The 19565-nt window shown below is 36.0% G+C and overlaps 1 protein-coding gene across 2 annotated transcripts in view; it reads right to left on the bottom strand.

The window, feature by feature from the left end:
- The window catches only part of PTPRG (protein tyrosine phosphatase receptor type G), a 771239-nt gene that overhangs the window by 330612 nt on the left and 421062 nt on the right, over positions 1–19565 (bottom strand). For both annotated transcript variants that reach the window (XM_023498086.2, XM_023498087.2), the window contains exon 4: positions 13926–14074. In XM_023498086.2, coding sequence (XP_023353854.2) covers positions 13926–14074 — 149 coding nt within the window. The remainder of the gene's footprint in view (positions 1–13925; positions 14075–19565) is intronic.

The following is a 19565-nucleotide window of genomic DNA, read 5'->3' as shown; positions in this document are numbered from 1 at the left end:
TGGATCAAATGGGGCACTTCGATAAATGTTGATTGACAGGAGCTTAATAAAACCCTCAACAAATGATTGATTGAGCAAAAAGAAAATGAATGAATGAATGGAAATATCCATTCAAAAAGTAGGGTACAATTTTCTGCCACTAAGTGAAAGTGATTCTAAGGTCCCCTATCCCAGCAAAGTACAACAATACAAATAGCAAGAAAGGACCCCCCCACTGAGTTTCCTCCTTATTAGACATACTTGCTGAGCACCTCCAGTGTATGTAACACGACAGCCTTAGATCAAACATATTCCTTGACATCTTCAGCTCACATATGATCTATTAGTTGCTCAAAGTCTACTGACAGCAGGCCAGAAAGAAGCAGAGTTTGTAGGCTTATCACTATTAACCTCAATATTTGCAACAAATTAACTCGATCTTCAAAAGCACAGCCGTGAAGATTTCTGCAAACTCCGGAGGAGGGAACTGTACCTATTTTAATGACAAGGGGGTTTGGGGAGTGGGGGTGTATGTGTGAAGCTGAACTACCAGTCTCCATATGGCTCTAGAGCCCTAGCTGTTCTCAGCTCAGGGTTCCGCATTCTCCCAGCAGGTAGACTCCGGCAATTGCTTCATTTTTCCATTACAAGAAATACTATGAAATTCTATGACTGAGATTGAGGGGAGGGAAAAGAAATAGACTTTCTCTCAATCTTGATTCCTTGCTATCCCTTATAAATCTTTCAGAATGTCCCTTCTGAGTGACTATGTCACTAACAACTTGTTAAAGGCTTGAGATTTAAGATGGTTCGAATCCTTACTTTTGACAAGATGCAGAGACCTGGGCTGGAGCTTGGGAGTGGGGGTAAAAAGGAGCCTATCTCTCTCCTAATAAATTTTCTTGACTTGAACATAAGATGCATCTGATACTGGGCCTCCTAGAGTCTTGACCTCAGGGATAAGAAGGTTCTCAAGTCTAGTCTTCTTTGAATTGCTCGGCTCTGTCAATTGGATTTTGAAGAAAAGAGAATTCTATGCTGCAGCATCAAATGTTGGACCACTGCTGAGTGGAGGATTTGAGGTCTTAAAAAAGGTCTTAAACCAAATTTCATTCACAGGAAGGAAAGATTTAAAAAAAATTGTCTCTTCCAATAAGAATGGGCCCTACTAAGGGATTTAGGTAAACCTTTAGATCCTTTATTAAGTAGAAGAAAAGAAATCTATTCTTGGCTTCTAGAAGCTGTAATTAGTTGGGATTTTCATCTACTGGAAATGGTCCCTCTAAGGTGAAACCTTTTGTTTTGTGCTGGAGGCCACGTTAAGATGCTCTCAAATTGATTAGTGGAGGAAAGCATTTTCAATATTTTGTGTTGTTTCTTCTTGATTTTCAATGAAATTTTTTCAGGGGATCAGACAATCTTTGAAAATCGTTTCTTTACTTTTTGTTTTGTTTCATTGGCTGTATTTGAAAGAATTAGCAGCTAAACAATGGCATCTGTGGTGTTATTAACACAACAATTTCGAAGGATTGTGAGAAAACTAAGAGAAATCATTGACTTTGGAGTTTGAACACCTGAGTTCTAATATCATTCCTTGTACTACATAACTAGGTGACCATGGGCAAGTCATTTATTTCTAAGAATAAGATTTTTTGTTTTGTGAAAAAAAAGAAGCTGGACCATAGTAATGACTTAATAGTTTCATTTCTGATACCACTATGTAATTAAGATCAAGCACCTGTGAGAACTTGGGTAAGTCATTTAAACTCTGGGCCTCAATTTCTCAATTTTTAAAATGGGATAATAAAGTACCTACCTAATATGATTATTGTAAAGATCAAATGAGTTAATATATATAAAAGTACTTATCAAATTTTAAAAATACTCATTTGTTATTATTCAGTAGTTTGTGGCTGATTCTCCATGACCCAATTTGTTTTTATTTTGTTTGTTTGTTTTTGTCAGAGATACTGCCATTTGCTTCTCCTGCTCATTTGGCAGATGAGGAAATTGAGGCAAACAGAGATTTAAGTGATTTAACCAATTGCATGGAGCAAGCAAGGAAAGAAGTAATTTAGGGCTTCCTGTCTCCATTCCCAGGGTTTCATCCACTGTTGTTATTCAGTGATATCTGATTCTTCAGACTTTCTTGGAGTTTTCTTGGTGAAGATATTGGAGTGGTTTGCCATTCTCTTCTCCAACTCATTTTACAGATGGGGAAACTGAGGCAAAGTTAAGTGACTAACTCCATGATCCTATGATAATGACAAACTGCATAAACGTTAGTTGTTACTTTTATCTTCGCTGAGCCTTAGTTTTCTCATTGTTAAAAAGAGGAGTTAGGCTTGGAGGATCTCTGAGATCTCTTTTTGCTTTAAGGTGTGGTAGTATGAACCTATCTAATTATATCCTAAGATCCCATGAACATATTTCAAAGCCATCTTTGCCCCTCTCCAGGGTCCTGAGGACCTTGGCTTATTCACAGCTACCACAGGGAAAGTTTCTGTGTTCAGGGAATCTGTGATATCAACTTGGTTTCTTTTCTTTTCTTTTCTTTTTATCCTTTGCTGCAGACAGTCCTCTCTTTGACTATAATTCTCAGTTCAGTTCAATCAGCTTGTAGCATTTGACATGTCAAAGACATCCCGTCAAAAGAGCCCTGAGCAAGTTCACATCTAAGACTGATTATGAGAGATGAGGTCTGTCAGATATTATGAAGATTTACCACTCCTGGGACCGGGGCTACTTTTTACCTCTCGAAATCTGGTCTCAGGCTTTGTGCAGCTATGCATTAACTTTTCCACCGAGTATACTGCAAGTACCAGGGCATCCTCAAATGTTCCTCTTAATTAATACAGGACATACACATAAAAGATCAGCCAGATGGAGATTAAGTATTTCACTAGTAAAGGATGAAACATTCTGTACTAAAGTGGAATCTTTATTTTAATAAAGCCATTAATTAAAAATTCAACTTATCCCCCTGCCATTCAATGGACAGCACTGAAGTCGCTAATATAAGGAGGAGAATCGCACTTAGCCACGAAATAGTAAAAAGCATAATAGGTGAGAAACTGTTTAATAGAGCAAAGCATTTCACAGAAAGTCAGCCTAAGGTAAATAGACACTTCATCAATAAATCAGACTTTTCAGAATACAACTCTTTTAAGAACCTATCACAAGCCTAACAATTCTACTGCTGTTGTTGCTAATGCTAATACTAATAATAAAATTGGGAGACAAGTGTGAAAAGAGGCCATGTTTATGTTAAGAAATAATTTCTCAGACTCTATTTTTTTCCATCCTGAAACAAGGTAAGAAGGCAGGATCAAAGCCAAGAAATGGTAGTATTGTATCAAATGACAAAATTTTCCTTGTGTTCCCAAGTTTAGAAACTTGGGATTCAAGTCAAAAACATATAGTAAGCACCTACAATATGCCAGATACTCTGCTGGATGTTGGGGTTACAAAGACAAAAATGAAACTCTTCCTATTCTCGAGGGGTTTAGATTGCAATTCAGAAGTTCTTAGCCTGGGATGTGTGAGCTTGAGTTTTTGTTTGAAAGTTCTGGTAAAGACACTGGAATATAATTAGTTTCCTTTGTAATCCTATGTGTGTGTGTGTGTGTGTGTGTGTGTGTGTGTGTGTTGCATTTAAAATATTGCAGTGAAGGGGTTCATAGATTTCCCAAAGAGTCCATTACAAAATAAAGGTTAAGAACCTCTAGACCAGGGGAATACTAAATGTATTCTAGTGAGTAAATGCAAAGTATATTAAAATAATTCATGACAATTTCAGGATAGAGAAAATATGAACAACTAGGGATTGGAGGGGTTCCGGGAAAGGGTCCTGATGGAATAACACTGAGAATGTTTTTTATACAAGCTTCTCTTCCCAGATGTCTAGGAGGAAGAAACATAAAGCCGTAGTCTAAGAGACAAGAAATGGACTGCGAAATAGCAGTAGCTTCAAGCCTAAAGTTGGGCTCTTTGAGCATAGTCCAGTGACAATCATAGCCTGTAGGGGTCCAGTGTGTTCCTTTCTCTCCCATGGAGCCACAAGCTATTTCACTGTTAGGGCTGGGTATGGCAGAAACATATCTGGAAAGTGAAAGCCCAAAGATTCAGGAAGGCTGGGACTGCTAGAGAAAAGGGATGTTATGGCAGCCAGCTGAAAGAGTTTAGTTTAAGAACGAAATGGGGTCTGAGCAAACCAGAACTAGAATAAGGGGCAAGGGGTCAAACTCCAAAAAGGTTAAAGCAAAGAGAAGCTGGTCAAAGGCTGAGCAGAGAGGTAAGGAATTTGACTCCATAAGAATTAATGAGCAAGGTACTTTATAATATTGCCACAAGGTACCAGTAATGAGGAGAAAAAATATTTCAGGGATTTAAATGATCACAAGCTATATACATGACATAGTGTGTGTGTGTGTGTGTGTGCGTGTGTGTGTGTGTGTGTGTTTGTATGTATTATTCAGGCTGCAATAATAAAAGTGTGTTATCTAGAATAATGAGGTTTTGGAATATCCTACCATATCCTGGACCAATTGTATACCAGATTCACTTCTGTGAACTACTTTTTAGTTTCTTTTTCATTTTTAACTTTTCCATACAGGTCATGTTGGTAAAGAAAAATAAGAACAAAATGAGAAAATTATGAGAAAGAAAAGAAACATAAGAAAATAATAAATAGAATAAAAAGAAAAAAAAAGAAAAGAAAAAGTGAAAATAGTATTCTTCAAACTGTATTTAGCTTCCATAGTTCTCTCTCTGGATTCAGATAGCTTTTTCCATCCAAATTTTACTGGGATTGTCTTGAATTACTGAATTGCTGAGAAGAGCTAAGTCTGTCATATTGGATCATCACACAATCTTGGGTTACTGTGTACCATGTTCTCTGGGTTCAGTTCACTTCCTTCAGCATCAGTTCATGGAAGTCTCTCCAGGCTTTTCTGAAATCAGCCTGCTTATCATTTCTTATAGAACAATAAAGTTCCATTACACGCATATGCCACAATTTATTCATCCGTTCCCCAACTGATGTGCATTGCTTCACTTTATAATTCTTGCCATTACAAAAAGGGCTGCTACAAACATTTTTGCGTTTGTGGGTCCTTTCCCCATTTTTTATTATCTTTTTATCATCTAGGTCCAATAGAGACACTCCTGGATCCAAAGGTATACATGTTTTGGTTGCCCTTTGGGAATGTAGGAACCAGTTTTTAATAGAGATACTGTCACATAGGAGTATTCCAGTAAAGGGTGACCAAAATCTTAAAGAGATTAAAATTGTCTTATGATGAATATTAGAAGAAATGGGGATTGTTTAGCCTAAAGAAGACTTCAGGGGCAGTAGGAGATAATATTTATATTAAAAACATGACATAGCTTTATATCTAGGGATACTAAAATCCTGCCTCATCCTGGTAAAGTAGGGGTAAGAGAATGGAATGGGAATTTATTAAACACCTACTATATGACAGGCATTATACTAAGTACTTTAAAAATGTTAGGCTGTTTACTATGTCAACCTGGATTGATAATTGTTATTATTATCCCATTTTACAGTAGAGAAAACTGAGAAAGAGTTTAAGTAACTTGTCCAAAGATCACACGGCTAAGAAGTATGTGAGGTTCAATTTGAAGTAAGGTCTCCCTAACTTTTAGTCTAGCATTGTGTTACTTAATTTCCCATTAGGTTATGCTCAGCCAGCCAGTCAAGTAATAAGCATTTATTAATAATAAAGCTTATTAATAAGCCTACCACGTGTCATGAGTCCTGCTAAGTGCTGGAGATATAAAGAAAGGTTAAAAACAGTACTTCCTTTAAGGCATTTCATAGTTTACTCTCCTTAAGTGTAAAAAATATGTTTTAATGTTATAATGAAAATTGCTAACATTTAAAAAAACACTGAAATTTCTAAAATGCTTTTGATGTGTTTACACTTTCTATCATAACATCTCTGTGAGATAGGTCCCCATATTATTCCCATTTTATAGATGAGGAAACTGAGGCTCAGAGACTTTAAGTAAATTTCCCAGTGTTACAAAACTAGTAAGCAGATGTTACCCAACACTGGTCATCACACCAAGAAGGCCCTGTACCCTTAAACCTGGCCATCTCCTTCATATCTAAGGGAACTCATACATAATCAGGGCAGGTGTGTCACTAAAAATTCATCTGATCCTGAAAAGCCAAAGACATTTGTAGAAATCCCTAGACAAAGACTAGTTCTGTAAAAGACAAATACTAGTTCTATAACCCCTCATGGCTTTTATTATGAGCTCATTATCAGCTCTCTTTGAATTTGGGATAAAAAATATATTATCATGAGATATAAAATATTAAATCCCCAGAAAGTTTACTCAGATTCAGCTTCCATATTTTGATAGAATCCAACTAAGTGCCCATAAATTGTACTTGGAAGGGCACATTCAATCAATTTGGATCATTTAAGGTTATCGGAGATTTAAAGTGCCCATCAGTCTATATCTACAGCTCTACAATGGGTGATTTTATTACACTGCATTTTAAATACATCAAACAATGAGCATGCAAATAATTTTGACCTCATATGCAATCCACCAGGTTTAATCCAGGAATGGCTCCTTGCAGCCTCTTTGTGTTTGATTGTTCATAGAGATTCTATCTTTGAATATTACATGAATTATTATTCATATGGGGGCAAGTGAAGGAGGAAAGGTATATGGCTGCCATGCAGAGTATTCCAAAGAGTATAACACCTTGAGCAGGTAAACATAATCAGCAGGACAGCTGAACCATCAGATTCAAAGGAGCACATCTAGTTTCAGACTGACACCTTATCTTTTGCTCATACTGATTCGGGCCACCTCCACAATGAAAGACAAGGGCAAAGAGATTGGATAATAGCACTGGGCATAGAGACCTATGGTCTGTACAAAACTAAGCAGGAGAACAGGAAAGCTGAGGTTGCTAAAGGATCCAGATGCTTTTACGTAAAATTTTCAAATGTTACCAGTTGTATGGACAAAGTGGAAAGGTGTTAAGAAGTTGAGTTTCTAGAATTTTGGGGGAATTTTTGATGCACCTATATGGCCTTGTGTGTATAGTGTTGTTTCTGGACTTAGGAAGACCTGGAGGTTCAAATCTTGCCTTGGAATTATGAGACAGTGAACTTTAATTTCTACTTCTGTGAAAAAGATGCAGCAAATATTATTTACTAAGTACTAACTATGTACTAGGCCTTGTGCTAAGCACTGGGGATTTAAAAAAGAGGGGTGAGATCCCTGGTTTCAGAAAGCTAATAGGTGAATAGGGAAGACATGAAAATAGCTATGTACAAACAAGATACAGACAGGATGAATTAGGGATAATCAACAGAGGGAAGGATCTAATGCTGGGGGAATTAATAAAGGTCTCGTGCCAATGGGATTTTAGAGGGAATCTGATGGAAATCAAAAACATTGAGATGAGGAGGAAGCAAATTCCAGGCCTGGAGGACAGTCAGTGAAAATATCCATTTGCCAAATGGAATACCATATTTGAAAAAGGATCAAACTTAGGGGTGGGTCCAATGTATGAAGGATTGGAAAAGTAAGAGGAGACCAGGATATAGAGGACTTTAGAAGCCAATAAGAGGATTTAATATTCGATTCTGAGGGTAATAAGAAACGACAGGAGTTTGTATTTGATGCTGGGATGACACAATTTGATATTATCAACTAATTCCCAGGTTTATTATGAGGTTCAGAAGATCAAATGAGAAAATATAGAAATAGCATTTCACAAAGCCTCTACATAAATGTTAGTGATTATTGTGATTGCTGTTGTTTCCGTATCCGAGAGCCCCAGGGAACTCAGATCATGATTACATCTCGGAAAAGAAGAAAAAGAATTTGTTTCTGAATGTCTGGGAGACTGGGTGACATAAGCTCTAAGATCCATTCCCGCACTACCATTCCTTGAAATCCAGGAGAGAGTCAGTGGAGTTTAGTGTCAGCCCCGGACAGCTCCTTCTTACAGTCTGTTATCCCAAGATCTTTGTCAAAGTTTGCCTACTGTGGGTGGCCTGGACAGTGAAGAGCAAGCCAGATAAGGGATTAATAGAGCTTTCAAAGCTGCAGGATTGAATCAATTCTAAAAACAGTTCAAAGTCACTATTTCTCTGTCCCTCCCCTATAGAAATAAAAAAATATAGTGTAAAGAATATTGGATGATGGTAAGAAACGGAACCCACTAGTTAGGTATCTGAGCAAAATGTATCTTAAAAGACACTAGAAAGTATAGAATTGTCTACATTATTTAGGATATGATTTTGCCATATAATATTTGTTTAGCTGTGATGCCATTTAAGGTTTTCTTTGAAAAAAATACTGAAGTGCTTTTTAGTTTTTTTTCTCCAGCTAATTTACAGAGAGGAAACTGAGGTAAGAGTTAAGTAACTTGCCCAAAGTCAAACAATAAGTATCTGAGAAAAGATTTGAACTCAGGTCTCCCTAATTCCAGGCCTGGCACTCTCCACTCTACTACCTACTGGGCCTTTATGAGATTTAGAAAAATTGATTCTATAAAGTAACCTGTGTTTTCCGTGAATCCCAAAGAATAGCAGCTTCTATATTAGGTAACTGTTAATAATAATAAGGACAAACCCCAAATACCCATAACACTTAATAAATATTTAAGAAATACTTAGAAATTCCTATTCTAGTTTTGGTTCTTGGGACAAAATACATGGTAATAAAAGCATCAGGCTTGTCTATGCCATTCAAATCTTATAGTAGAGATACTCTCAGTAATAAATCATGAAACAAAGGGGACCAATTAAAATGCTTTGACAACCTTTGAGGGTTAAATGAACAATTTTTCTGTGCAAATTTTATTTCAAGACTTCAAAAGGCCTATAATTTCACCATTATCAGTGCTTTCTTGAATGATCCTGGTCACAGTCACTCCACAACATAGTGGAGAGTCAGGGGGTGTTAAGGAACTGCTATGATCTAAATAATTCATCACCTTAGAGTAAGCTTTGTCATGGGATTATACCAAGAGAAATGGTTGGAACCACAAAGATCACCTTGTCCAGGAGGTTAAATGATTTGTCCAAGGTCATATAGTAAGAAGTGTGAATAGGTGAAATTGAATCCATGTTCTCTAATTCCAAAGTTTCTGTTATTTTCACTGTGGGAAAAACCCCCAAAACCTTTGAAAATATCCTAGTAATTGCTGAGATTATACTTGAAATTATTTTAGCTTGGTGGCAAGTCTGTGAGTTTGCATTCCACAAGCAAAGACTTCAAGAATCCAGGGTCATTGCCAAGCTAATATATATAAGGAATATATTAAAGTCGAATAAATTGGACTGATGAGTTACCTTTTAACCCTGAAAATTAAAGTTCATCTAAATAGAGCCACAAGAGCAATTTAATATGTAAGTCAAGCATTTTTTTTTATAAAAAGCAAATCAAGTCCTGTGATCCAGATGGGCTTTGATGAAAGATGCCAATTAATGTAGACAGCTTTACCATCTGAAGTTACTTACAATAATAAAAAACAAACAACTTGGTCAAACAATAAGTCTGTGCTTTATATCTGGCATTTCTAATTAGCCTCTGAATTTGATGGATCTTCTTCAGTTAGGAAAAAAAAAAACAAAAACCCTAATTACAAGGAGCTTGTTTTCCAGAGAAGAATGCATGTCTACTGAACACTTCATACCCAGAGAATCCAGTAAAAGAAGGCGATTTATCTCTCTGCCTCTTGGGAAAGGATTAAGAACCAATGGACTTTGTACAGTCTACTTCTGATTTTCCAATTAAATGCAAAGAACATTTACTTTTCACTACAATGGCAAGACAAGTGTGCCATAAAGAGATTATTAAGTACCACCGGCAAAGTTCCTGCTTATCCAAGCTACGTTTGAAGTCATACCTCCAATCAGTACTTGCAGAAAGGACACTGGCCCTAAATGATATTTCATCTTCATAGGACAAGCGTCTTTGAACTTTCAACTACAATCCACAGTAACTCTACCTGGATGTGAATTTATTTTAAAAATAAAAACAAAACACATCATGAGGGTAGTGATTCTAGCAAATACCCAAATTTATCAGAAAGTGACTGACTGAGTCAACAATGGAATAGTTGAATCACATGGAGTGGGGAAAAGAAGGAAAAGAAGGATCTATATTTGACTTCTGATCTTGCAACTTACAACCTATGTGGGGAAATCACTTTAAAAACTCTGTGACTAATGGCCAATGACTTGGTTATGACCTGGGCTGAATAAAGTAAAGCCAATTATCAGCCAAGATTGTAGGAATGGGCAGTATGGTTGGTAATGCTATAATACCATCTTGACATGGACAGCTCATATAATCTTCAAGATGAACCATATATTCTGCTGGGATGCAGAGAATTACATAAATCAAACGGTGTGGCAAATAAATAAACTGATGGCAAATTAACAAAGAAATGAATAAATGAATGAATAAGTGAAGTAAACATATGAATGAACAAACAAGTAAATGAAAGAATGAATGAATAATTCCCTTTAGTTCATATTTGGTTATACTTGCCAAACTGTTGGAAAATTGACTAATCTGGATTTCCTTTTGCATTCTCTAGACACAGCCAAATATTTCTGCCATTAAGTTTGCAAGTAGGCATGGCTGGTAGCCCAGGAGGATTTCAAAAGACTTCAGACATTTTTCAAATATACCTTCAAATGTGTAAAAAAAATAAAATTTGGGGTAGTGCAGTAGAGAAAAAAAAAGTGGGTCTCATGTCAGAGCAAATAGGTTCCTGCCTTTTACCCTTAATACTTGGGTGAATTGAAGAGGGTCCCTTAAACCTTCTTGGATCTTAGTTACATCATCTCTAAAATTTGGGGGTTAAGGTCTAGATTTCTGATCCTAAACTCTTATCTTTTTTTAAAAAAGAGGTAGCATAATAAATCTTACCCAAAGAAGGAGAACAACACATTTTAAAGTCCCATTCTGAAAGCCAATACACTATTTCTTTTTTTTTTTAAAGGTTTTCATTTTCAAAACATATGCACAGATAATTTTTCAATATTGACCCTTGTGTAGTCTTGTGTTTCAGATTTTCCCATTCTTCCCCCTCTCCTCCACTAGATGCCAAACAATCTAATATATATTATACATGTTAAAATATATATTAAATCCAATATTACACTATTTATTTTTTGAATCTTTTTTTTTATTATGGCTTTTGATTTACAAGATATATGTATGGGTAATTTTTCAGCATTGACAACTGTAAAACTTTTTGTTCCAACACACCATTTCTTAAATAATAAAATGGAAGGGATATATTCCTCTTAAAGTGCTGAGATTCCCAGTTACAAAGTTAAAATCAGTTTAATACTGCAAATATCTGATGCAGTAATTTTAAAAGAAAAAGGGGGCGTTAAAATATTTTTGCATAGATAGAGTTTTTTTATATTTCATTAATGTCCCTGGGAGCATATATGTTCAGAAAATTGAGGCAGAGGGAATTTAAATGATTTAGGAATACATATTTAAATTTCAAAGGGATTTTAGAGGTTATTGAGTCCAAATTTCTCATTTTAGCAAGAAGGAAACTGAGAATAATGGTAGTTATGTCTTGCTCAGGGTCACACAGGATTCAAACTTAGGTATTCCTAACTCCTAGTCTAATACTCTGTTCCCTCTACAATGTGGCTAAAGCAGGATTTCACAACACCTTCCTTCCCCAAACCCCCAGAGTTCTTTCCAGCAAGACTCAATAGACAGAATGTTTCAGTGATGATGCTAAGGACCAACCTCTTCTTAGTACAAGGAAGTTCTATTATTTATTTAATAGCCCCAGTGAGAAATAGATTAATATGTATATTTATTTATTTGTATACTGGTGATAGTATATAAGATACACAGTGATTAACCCCATCCTTCATATAGTAGTCAAACTGCAAAAACTGAAATACAGATCTGATTGTGACACTTTCCAACAATGGTTCCCTATTTCCTCTAGAAAAAAACAGAAAATCCTTAGTCTGAAATTTAAAACCCTCCTCAATTTGACTCCCTTATCCTTCTCTCCTTATTCCATATTAATATTCTATATTAATTCCTTATTTCTGTTCAGGCCTGTTATTTGTGTCAATCAAATCACCTTGTTAACAGGTTCACAACTTTTTACCTCCTGCCTTTACACAGGTCTTGAATGTGTATTCCTTCCTCATCTCCATCTTGTAAAATTCATGTAGTTTTTTTTATATAATACATATACCCCATATATATTCTCTATAGAAAATTTATATAGATTCTTAATTCAGTTGTAGTCTACATAGAGAATGTAAATATAATATATAGTATAAAAAGAAAATCTACAGATGTGCATATGTGTATGAATATATCTGTGTACAAATTTTAAATACTGATTCCTGATCATTTCTTTACTATAGGAGACACTTGAGGATACTCCCACATAATATGGGAGGACTCAATCCCTCTAGAAATCACTATAAATAACTTTTCCCTTTCTTTTAAGATGCAAACCAAGTTCTGATTTCTTCACGAAACCACGACTGATCCCACAATCATGCTAATGCCCTCCCTCCCAAACTCTTCTATATTTAATACTTTGTATGAATTTATATAAGTGGGTATTCCCCAATACAAAGTAAGCTTTTTATGAGTGGGGATTGGTTTTCTTTGTACTTGTATCCTCAGTGTTGGGGCACAAGTGCTAGGCTTGAGAGGTGCTTAATAAATGTTCACTAATTAATTAATTTGTATATTATTTGTATTTACTCATCTAATCACATGCATTCCATCCCCCTTAGCAGATAGCAAACTCTTCAAAAGCAGACAATATTTTACTTTTGTATCCCTTGCACATAGTAGGTACACAAGATCACGAAAACAGTGTTTTGTAAACATTCAAGTGTTCACTAAATATGAGGAATATGGTTCTTAATAATTGAAATAAAATGTGATAAATAATATTTCTTTGTTTTAAAAAACTGTGTCACTTATTGGTTTCAGCGAAAAACAGTGCCCTGCTAACAATCCTGAAGATAGGATTGAGGTAAAAGGAACAGGTGAAATGAACATTGTATTCACAGGCTGCATCCCTAAATCCATCTAACCACATCTTCTTCTTCCTCAAAGTGCTTTATGATATTTAACAAATATATAATGTTGACTATAGCGGGCACCAGATAAGGGTCCCCGTGTAAGATCATTGCGATCACTGGCCAAGAAGAAAGGTTAAAGAAGCAGAGGATATCAGACTTTGAATCTCTGCACAGTTAGTACAGATCTAAAGGGAGTCAGCCCCATTTCCTTCCCAGAATTGTTCCTGTGCCCATGAGAGTGCATTTGTGAGAAAACTGGTCCTGGGCCAGGGAACAGTGGGTAACCACATAAGGGAAAAAGCCAACTCTACCACATGCACCGTTAAGAAGAAAATGACCCTGACCTCATTAGCACGAGATTATGATGCAAAAAAAATGGAAAATTCATATCCCATTGATGGTGGTCATTAGCATCACCTTTAGAGGAGATCAGAGTTTCTTGCTTTCCCTTAAGCCCCCTTGAAAAAGTGTGAAGATGAAATTAATCTAAAGCATTCCCAGAAGTGTCAGCTCCATGGAGGACAGTTACGGAAAGGGAAAGCCTGAGCGAAACCAGCAGAAGCCGAAGGCAACAGGTCATGGTTGGAGCTGACAAGACTTGAACGATAATAATCCTGAGTTTCTTTTGAACTCCCTCCAAGAAAGAAATGTCTTCTCAAAGGTCAGCAAAACAAATGGTCACAACAGAAACACTTTGCTAATGAGATGGGTTGCAATGTAGTTTGGGGCTCGGAAGATCTCTTGCTGGTGAAACAATCTTGGGGATGGAATTAATAGCACATCTCTCCAAAACCACAACTTCCCAGTCCCACCTTCTGTTTCAAATCCCACAGTATCTCTCACCTCGACAGGGAATCTTCTACCATTGATGCTGTGCTCGGAGCCGGCAGAGCCATTGCTATGGCCCCAGTGGAATTCGACTTTCTCTGCTTTGAATCTGCCTGGCAGTCCCGCGCCGCTGATAAAATAGTCATCTTTCAGAAGAATGGCCACTGTGTACAAGAAAAAGGGCAAGAGATCGTAAGTTTCCAGGGGCACAGATGACCTGGCTTTACCATAATATCTTGGCTACCATAGTGGATGTCTAAGATGTCCTGGATTTGGTGTCAGAAGCACCTGAGTTCAAATCCTGCTTCATACATTTGCTAGTATGACAATGACAAATGACTTTCCTTTCCAGTATATTAGTTCCATGAGGGAGTTGGATACTAGGGCCCCTTCTTTCTCTAAATATATGATCTTATGATGAAGTTCAGTATGTTTAAAATGTGTTATTTTTTTTCCCTCTTGGATCTGTAAGTCAGAGAACAAACAAAATTTGAATCTGTCAACACTTTCTATATTGACCTGTTCTGCAATCAACCATCTCCTATTTATAATAACCCAGAGCCTTTATTAGAATATGAACCCCCTCAGAGTAGAAGCTGTCTTGATTTTTTAAGGCAGCATGCTTTGCAAATGTTAAGAACTAAATACATGCTTTCCTAACTGCTTAAACTTAAGAAATTATGGGATCATGTATCTAGAAGTGGGATATCAGATAGGATCATATCAGGACCCATCCAGTCCAAACTCCTTTATTGTAGAGACAAGGTAAATGAAGTGGAGAGATATCCAGGGCACATGGCTAATAAGCACCAACCATAGGATTCAGATCCATACAGTAAAATTCTTTCTACTGCATCAACTTGCTTCTGAATATAAGCTATTTTACAAAGGTGAAATATTTTGTTTTCTATCAACAAAGGGACCCAGGAACTCCAAGTCCTTTTCTTGTATGAATCTAATCCCATGCTCCATACATACACAACAATGCAACAATTAGTCATTTATACAGAAACTTAGGGAAGTGTTTTTATTTTGCAAATAAAAATATCTTCCTTGATTATTTACAAATTCGTTTGCATATTCTTTCTCCTATTAGACTGCAGACTCTTATACAGTCTTTTGTTATATCCCCAATGCTAAGCAAAGTGCCAGGCACATAATGGACACTTCATAAATGTTTATTGACTGACAACCAGACCTTTGTGCCACAGCTCTGTCGGATGTCATAATTCCCTTTAAAAATGTCTTAATGGTTTATTAAAAGAGACTATGACCTGCTATCTCCAACATTGCTTACATTATATCACAACAAGTAAGAAATGAGTCTACTTCAAATAAGTAAATGAAATCATTCTTTCCCTGAAAAAAGAAGAATAAAAAAGATGCTTTATTTGCTCATTTCTTCTTCATCTAAATGGAGTCTCTTATAGGTAAGAACACAGAACAGGGGTCTCAATCATTTCTATGTTACTGAAATGAGCCTTCTGATGATGCCTATGGATCCCATTTCAGAACATTTTTAAATGCAAAAAATAAACAATAACAACTACAAAGGAAATCAACTATATTTCAAAATATTAAAATGCATTTTTTAAAGTTCACCAATTCCTGCTATAGCCTACTCTCTAATCCAAAAGAAACTACTTTAGGGCATGAAAAATTAGGATGGAAAGGCAGGAAAAGTTGTGGGAAAGAATCATAGGATCATGGTTATAGAGGTGGTTGAGATCATTTCATCAACTTGTTTCATTTTATTTTTTTATTTTTTTTGTTTCATTTTATAGAAGAGACAGATGAAGGCCAGATGTGAGGTGCCCAAAGTCATAGAGAGCATGAAACACAGTTGGAATCTCAGGGAGAACAAACTTGGTCACAAGCAGGAGAAAAGAGCCTTAATATTCCCCCTCCCCCTAAAACAGAGTATCAGTATACAATTAGTGGGCTTTTGACGTCTTTATCTTTTCTTTTTTTTAAGGCTGAATAATGCCTTTTCTTTACACCAGTCATGTCCCAATATAGCACCCCAACCCACGCATAGAACTCTCCTTTGTAACAAAGACAAAATTGAGCAAGAATAACCAACTTATTTTTGTTTCAAAAAGTTTCAAGTACTTTATCTTTGACCTTAGGACATCCCAAAGGTATATTTCTTTGGCTAAAGTTCACCTCTATGTACCCCAAATATATGAAACCATTATGAGGGAGTTGTCAATAACTTGAGGAAGTCCCAGCTAATGTAGGGAACACAGGTAAATAAGCTCTCATTAGCAGGGAGAACCCTAAAAGATGGGCACCTGGATATTATAATGTGAGTCTAGAAAAGCTCAATTAATTTCAGTACCTCTCAAAAAAAGAGTATTAAAAGCTCAATGAAGAAGCCACAATCATAGAAATCGCTTTTTATTACATGTAAAAGAGGGTTTCTCACCACTTTCTGGGCAGGGTGGGAAAGCCATCCTAACAGTGAACTTTCTATATGTGGGCACCAAAATCAAGGTCAAAATAAAGTGATTTCCTTAATTAAAAATGTCCTAGTGATAACCTATCATTATTCTGAAATACAGACACTTTTGAGGACAGTACACACACTACTAAAGCAATATATCTTTTATTGCTATAGTCAATACAGCCAGGCAGGACTTGGGGAAGGTTTTAAATACCGATGATGGTTCTCAGTCAGTTATAAATTCTATACATAAAATTACACATCATGATGAATATGAGAAAACAGATTTGTGTACATCTGTTACAATGCATAGAGGGAGACAGTTGCATCTTATAAATATTTGATTCTACCTAAATTATTTATGTCTCTGTCAGGGGTCATTTTCCTTGTTTTATATGAATAATTAAAGGGATAATTAGGAGGCAGTATGACCCAAAATGTTCATCTAATTTTTCATTTGACAGGGCTTCTTAGTAGATGTCACATTAGGATACACGTCCCCCTTGTTTTAATTAGATGATCTTTTTGCTGGCCAAAAAGAGGGGTAAGTAGTTATCTGGATGTCAAATAATATGGTGTGATATTATGAGGAAATATTGATTGGGTAACCAATCGGGTTGATTGAGGATGCTTAAAATATTCATTTACTTCATCCTTTGCTATAGAGGAACAGTCATGGTATAATAGTATAAAGAGATAGCCCACCCAAGTCTCAAGGATCTGAATCCAAGTTCCACACTTGATACATATCAGATACAAAACTTTGAGGAAGTCATTTAATACTATGGAGCCTAGATAGATGGTTAACTTTTTAAAGGAAATGAGTGTAACTCTAGGCTAAATAATGTGAAATAACAATATTTGGAAATGGGGTTAGAGGAAGGAAGGAGAGATATAGAGATAAAAGAGCTTTGAAGTGAAAAGGGGATAATAAGATGTCAAGTTACTGGGATTCAAAGAGAGGAAGAATCTACCAGGAAAAGCCCTTAGAACAAGAAAAAAGAGATGAGAAACTAGGCAATGAAGAGGTAAGGGAATGAAACCTAGGAAGGTGAGAGAGAATAATTCAGTTTAAGGGTATATATATAAAACAAGAGAAAGGATAATCAAGCATTTCCCTTGGGCAAAGTCCTTGGAAAAAGGAACCAAGTCAGTGAGTTAGGGGGCTTCCATACAATGGTATCAACCAGAATGTGAAAGGTAAAGGACCTGGGGCTTGTAAGGGAAGAATCTAGCTTATCATGATATATTAAGGAAGGGAAGGAAGATGGATAACTTATATCTAGAGAGCATGAAAATCTGAATTCAAATCCAGAATCTTCCACTAAAAACTAGGAAGTTGATTGGTCTCAAGTAACTTCCCCTCTAGAGTCCTCAGTTTCCTCATTTATAAAGTAAATATGTAGGATTAGATCACAGATTTTTAAGGTGGAGTCCATTAACTTTAATAAGCATATTTCAATTAAACAAATTTCCTTGGTAATTCTATGCATCTTATTGTATTCACTGAGAAACATTATTCTAAGGAGGGAATCAAACAGATTGCCAGAAAGATTCCATGGGCAATAGGTTAAGAATCTGTATATGAGGTGATTTATAAGAAGTTATTCCTATTGACAGAGGGGAAAGAGCACTAAGTCTGGATTCTAGTGACTTGGGTTCAAATGTTCTGACATCCATATATTCATATAAAACAAATCCACTAACAATCTTTCTAGACTTCTGTTTTCTTAATTATAAAAGGAAGAGATCAGAATAAATAATCATTGAGGTGCCCTTTAATTCTAAATGTATCACCCTGTGATCTCTGATCCTATGGCCTATGACAGACAAAACTAAAAAAAAAACTTAAAAAATAAAAACCCAAGAAATTACATCTTAGACACTAACAGAAATCAGGGGCAAGTGCAAGTGTGGGTAGGGAACAAGGGTAAGTTATAACAAAACAAATCCTCAAAAGAGTTACAAAGCATAAAAGACAACACTACATTAGCCTACATTTCAAGGATCTTCCCTTAGGAAAAGTCAGATTATTTAGCTAGAAGTCAATGCTAGGAATGAAGTTTTCTGTGATGAGTGCTTCATCTTTTCATTCTTGTGAAATGAAACAAAAGGAAATAACTTTGGATGAATCAAATGAGAAGTGGCAAGAAAGACAGGTAGTGCTCCTCAGGAGAAAACAGATAGACCGTGTCTGTCTTGTAAATATATTTCAGGCAACTTTCAAGAAGTGTGCTAGGTACAACAACGAAAGCCTATTGATTATGCCAGTTGGAATATATAGAGCTCTCAGGGGGATAAGATAGATATGAACATTAAAACTGTTTTATGGGAAAGTTACTATCTGTATATAATAGACAGTTTTAAATATTAACTTGCTATATTCATTTTTTAATATCCAAAAGACCAAGTCTATTTTACAGATAAGTGGCTTGTAAATTTCCATTTGAAAAGAAATCCCACACACCTTTCTTTATTTCCTACTCTGAGGCTAAAATAGAGGCTTTTCTGGAAAAGAAAATAAAATTGTTGAAGAAAATAAAGGATCAGAAAATAACCCTCAAGATGAGTTGATGGGATTAAAGTAAAATCAGAAAATCCCAGAATTTGAGAGTTGGAAAGGCTAATATAAAAGAGAAATCTGTACAGAGGAGTTGTTGCCTAGAGAGCAGGCTCAGGGTCATGAAGACAGGGATTCAAATCCCACTTACAGATATTATACAACCATGGCCAAGTCACTCCACCACTTGGCCAAGTCACTCCACTTCTCACTCTCAGTTTTAGTATCTATAAAATGGGAATGAAGTCACTTTCTACTTAACTTATAAATAGATTGTTCTAAGATCAAAATGAAACTGTTTACATAAAGAATTTGGGGAAAAAAACTTTGGGGGGGGGTGAAGAGGAGAGGGGAACTTGACCTTTGACTTTATTTCTATCAGGAAATCCCTGGGAAGAAACATCCTCTAAACGTGCAGATCATCACCAAAGCAAATTAGCCAGTCAAAGCAATAGATAAAATGCTAAGTCTGAATTCAAGAAAATATTAATTCAAATATGGCCTCAGTCTTTTACTCTTTGTGTGACTCTGAAGAAGTCCATTTAATTTCTTTCAATCTCAGTTTCTTCAGTTATAAAATAGGGAGAATAAATTATATTTTCCTCAATGATAAAACAGGACTCACATCAAAGTAATTGTGAAGTTCTTT

This window comes from Sarcophilus harrisii, chromosome 1 (genome assembly GCF_902635505.1).
Source record: "Sarcophilus harrisii chromosome 1, mSarHar1.11, whole genome shotgun sequence".
NCBI lineage: Eukaryota > Metazoa > Chordata > Mammalia > Dasyuromorphia > Dasyuridae > Sarcophilus > Sarcophilus harrisii.
The sequence above is the reverse complement of the archived record's forward strand: the minus strand, read 5'-3'. Positions and strand labels throughout refer to the sequence as shown.